Here is a 4,947-nt window from a genome sequence, read left to right as displayed (position 1 = left end):
TTAGCTAAAAAAAAAAAAAAAAAATCTTCACAAAATTGTTATTCTATCCAAAGAGGTTGATGTCAAGAAGTCAAAAACGAAATTTATTTCACGAAGGCTTAGTTAGGATTGTACCCCTGCGTGGGACTAATTATTTGTATCCCTTTTTCCCCATTATGTACCCCTATTTAGTTTATTCATAATATTTGTATAAATATAAGTTTTGGGGCAATGAAATGTTTCAAATGGTGCTATACATCCTTCAAATCGATAGGCCTACCCTTGGCACAAAAGGGTCACATATCTGTTTAGGACATGCAATAATTGTATATCTGTTATATGCTTGAATGAATGTGTTGCTTACTTGAAGGCACTCTAACTCACCCTTTTCTAAAATCCCCAAAGCACAAATATCAACTCACCACAAAGTGCGATGAAATGCTCTTAGAGTCTTTGTTTCACCACAAAATTCAAATTTCACTTTCATGTCCTAAATCTTACTCTCTCCTCTCAAAAATGGTTGATTTGTCGGAGCTAGTCAAACTACATAGGACCTAACATCTCCTTCGTGGGATACGTAGGCAGTTTTTCAAGGTTTGACCACTATCTTTTAAAAGCTTATTTTTTTTCCCTTCATTTTTTACAAAGAAATACCAATATCGCATCAGTAGATGTATAGATACAAACCGTGACAAAAGCAAGAAGATCTTGATTCAAAGCAAGTCATATCTTGATACACAATCCTAAAATCAATAGGCAAATTTCTGTCTATTTTGTCATTTTTCAATACTCGTGGGTTATCTTGTCTTCAAACAAAGCAACTCTTATGTGTTTATCTTTTTCAGTATGATATTTTGCATTATCTCTTATGAATGCAGACTGATATGTTTGCCTTTTGAGTTATTTTCTGTGCAGGTATTTAGAATTGATCTGTGTTGATAAACTGGCCGAGCACCCTTATTTCACGAGATCAAAAGCTTCTAAAGATTCCTTCCCCGATCAAAATCTGTTAGAACGGAAAAGGAAAATGACTGGCAATAATGACAACGCAAGTTTGACAGATATTATTGTGACAGACCCTGTCATCGCTGAACAAAATGAGCTGATTGCACAATTGGTGCAACAAATCGCCGAAATGAGAGTTGAGATACGAAAAAATCGAGAGTTGTCAAATCTGGCTATTGCCGCCAACACCCCGGTTCCAGGCGAGGGAAGGCCTCCATTCCATTTCCCTTCTCCAAATTCAAATACGGAACATGTTCAAAACCCACTCTTAAACCCCGCTCAAAATACCTTCATTGTTGACCTCACTGCCTCAAATCCCCATCATGCCACCGCTTCCTACCAAGTGCCACCTCATCCTCAAAGTATCGGCCCTCCAACCTTCCCTCCCCCACAAAATACCAACCCTCAAGCTTGTCCCCCCCCCACAAAGCCAAAATGTTAACAATCCACAAACCTTTTCCCATGATCAAAACCAACATACTAACCGGCAGACATGTCCCCAAAATTACCAAGCTCCTCAAAAAACACCTTTCCAAATCCCAATCCCAAATGAACCCTATGCCAATGGTTCCGAGCTTGATCACTATGAGGAACAAGAAAGAGAGTGGAGGGTGAAGGAAGAGACAACCAAATGGAACATGAAAGAGGAGATCATGAAAGCCATGAAGGAGTTTCATTACACTCCGGATGTTGCAGGAATAAATTACGAAGATTTGTGTATCCACCCGAATTTAGACCTTCCCGAGGGGTTCAAAGTGCCAAAATTTGATACTTTCGGAGGAACCGGGAATCCTTTGGCTCATCTGAGGGTGTATTGTGATCAACTAGTAGGAGTTGGGAAGAACGAGGCTTTGCTAATGCGGCTCTTTAGCCGAAGTTTAAGCGGGGAGGCTTTGGAATGGTTCAGCGCCCAAGAAATAAAACAATGGTCCAATTGGAATGCTCTGGCCAAAGATTTTATCGAGAGGTTTGCGTACAATGTGGAGATCGTTCCCGATCGTTATTCTTTGGAGAAAATCAAACAAAAGTCTGCTGAAAGTTACCGAGAGTACGCCTATCGTTGGAGGAAAGAGGCTGCTAGAGTGAGACCTCCCATGACTGAGAAAGAGATTATTGAAATCTTTGTACGCAATCAAGAGCCTGAGTACTATGACAGGATGTTGTTGCTCGTAGGAGCGAAATTTGCTGAGGTGGTCAAAATTGGTGAGACCATCGAAGACGGTCTTAAGACCGGAAGGATTACCCATGTGGCCATCCAAACTGGGCCTTCAGGTTTGTTCAAAAAGAAAAGAGAAGATGTGTCCTTTATTTCTCATGCGCCTGGCAAAAGGTTACAAAGATCATCCAATTTTAGCTCCAGAAAAACCTCACCCACCAGAATTTATCCCCCATCTCCACAAAATTCCTACCCAATGTTTTACGTTCAGCCGAGTTATCGAACTCTACCTCCTAATTACCTGCCTCCACGCTATCAAAATGCTCCTCGTGGCTACCAAACTCCACAGTGCCCAAATTTCCGAACTCCCGCATCTTTACACCAAAATCGTCCTAGTTATCGTCATGTACCCCCACCCCCACAAAATAACTGTAACCTTACCCAATCCAATTTTGAAAATAGGCCTGCTAGGATTTTTACTCCTCTAGTGGAAAGTCGAACTAAGCTGTTTGAAAGACTGAGAGATGCAGGTATTATTCATCCCATTGCACCTAAATCGACTAATACAAGCTCTAGATTCTTCAGAGCCGACCAAACATGTGCGTATCATTCCAACAGTATAGGGCATGATATTGAAACTTGTGTTAATTTGAAGCATAAGATTCAGGATCTGATTGATCGGGAGGTCGTCACTCTCCAAACCGCTGCTCCCAATGTTAATAATAACCCCTTGCCGAATCATGAGGGGTGAATATTAACATGATTGAGAAAGATTGGAATGCCGATAGTCCAAACTAAATCTGATAATCTTGAAAAGCCTTTTCCTCGCGTGTGTCAGTCATTTTCAATATGAGAGTTTGTCAATAATGTTGGTCTAGGAGAAGGAGTCAGTGATGATGTGATAATCAAGACGACAAGCATACGAGATGATAATCCGAAAGAGCAAGTGCCTAATTGGACCTACAATCCGCTCTCGATTCCTCACTCATCTTGGTAGATAAAGACGAATTTTATGAAAAGCTGGTGGTAGTCTGGATACCCATGCTTTATATCACTTTTCCTCGTTACTCTTTAATTCTCCTCGTATTTGTTTTTTAAAAAAAAAAAAGAAGGCAAATTGGTCCTTTTGTACCTTTCCCTGTAATTGCATCATTTTTTTGTAATCGCTTCCATGCTTCATCTATTTTTAAAATCCCTTTGGTTGAATGAACTACGTTTGACCTGAATTCTCAAGAATGAGATACGTAGGCGGCCTATGTCGGCTTCGGTCATTTTCTTATTTAAAATCTCTATTCCTTAGTTATCTCCCGAGAAAGGGGAACTACGTTTGACCTGATTCCTGTCTCAACGGGATACGTAGGCGCCACAACGGTTCGGTCATATCTCCCGTGAGTTCTATATTTATGATAGAAACTGGGACAGAAATTTTGAGAGGGACTCAAAATTTCAAAGAAAGATCTCCTCACAAGAGGAAACAAAACTAAGGTGCATCAGAAAAGTAACTGGGACAGAATTTTTGATAGGACCTCAAAAATTCCGCAAATCTCTTATTGGTAGTATGATATTTACCAAGACATCTAACTGGGACAGAAATTTTTGAGGATGACCTCAAAAATTTTATCTAATATCATCAGAAGGTTTCACTTAACTTCAAAGTTCAAGGTTGGCTTCGAATGATCCCTGTCATTGTTGGAAGATCAATGTCAACCTCAATAATCTACAGCACCATTAGAGTTCAAAGTCAATTACAAAACTTTCTGGTTATGTGAGAACTTCGCAGCTTCAACCTTCAAAAATCCTCAACTGTTTGAACAAGCTAGCAAACATGCTCAAGGTTTCGAATCAAGGATGTTCATTTGAGCTATGCATGATATGACATCTGGCAGTAACCTTTCTCAAATTGCTTTTCAGAAATTCATCTTTATTAAAGGTTTTAGTACATCAAATATTTTTTATATAGAAATATTTTGTCTTGTATCTACTGAGAGGTGGGGAATTAGAGCAAGTGATCGAAGATAACAAGACAAGGAGAAGACAAATGGAGAGTTCAACACAGATCAATTCATTTAAAACTAACAATTTTTCTGTGGATGCAGATTTATAAAAGACTACTGTATCCCTCCTTTCAGCAAATGCAAAGAAGTTAAAAGAACAAAGAGTTTTCAAAATGACGATTTTGTCAACAGGATTCATCAGGCGAAAAGGAGACGTTCAAAAAAATGAACAACAACGCCTCTTTCAGCTATCCAGCAAACCATGTGCCAAAATAAATATAAAGTGTTTGAAAACAAGCATGATATTCACACACTAATGTCAAAGTGATCAGGCACTTTGTACATATCTTCGAAACTTCTCCCTAAAGATTTTTACTCAATCATTAGTTAAAATGACATTGGGTCTATTACTTATTTTCTTTTGAGTATAGGAAAACGCCAAGGAGTTACTTTCAATGCAAGCATCCATAATGACGTCAAATTATATTCTCCATCCTCAAAGACGTCAAATGGGCATGCCTTATAATGCTGTATATGATGATCTAATGCCGTATATGATGATTCATATTTATTATTCGCCAAGAGGGCCATTCATATTTATTATTCATATTATATTACCGGAGGTGGTAATATCATTCGCCAAGAGGGCCATTCATATTTATTATTCGCCAAGAGGGCCATTCATATTTATTATTCGTATTATATTACCGGAGGTGGTAATATCATTCGCCAAGAGGGCCATTCATATTTATTATTCGCCAAGAGGGCCATTCATATTTATTATTCGTATTATATTACCGGAGGTGGTAATAT

General features: G+C 38.8%; 1 protein-coding gene across 1 annotated transcript; it reads left to right on the top strand.

Moving 5' to 3' along the window:
* Window positions 1-1,006: 1,006 nt before the first annotated feature.
* On the top strand, window positions 1,007-2,891 carry LOC129903546 (uncharacterized). Its single transcript, XM_055979097.1, has 2 exons — window positions 1,007-1,327; window positions 1,476-2,891. Exons 1-2 carry the CDS (start codon window positions 1,007-1,009, stop codon window positions 2,889-2,891), a joined length of 1,737 nt encoding a protein of 578 aa, XP_055835072.1.
* The last annotated feature ends 2,056 nt before the right edge of the window (window positions 2,892-4,947 follow it).

This window comes from Solanum dulcamara, chromosome 9 (genome assembly GCF_947179165.1).
Source record: "Solanum dulcamara chromosome 9, daSolDulc1.2, whole genome shotgun sequence".
Lineage (NCBI taxonomy): Eukaryota > Viridiplantae > Streptophyta > Magnoliopsida > Solanales > Solanaceae > Solanum > Solanum dulcamara.
The sequence above is the reverse complement of the archived record's forward strand: the minus strand, read 5'-3'. Positions and strand labels throughout refer to the sequence as shown.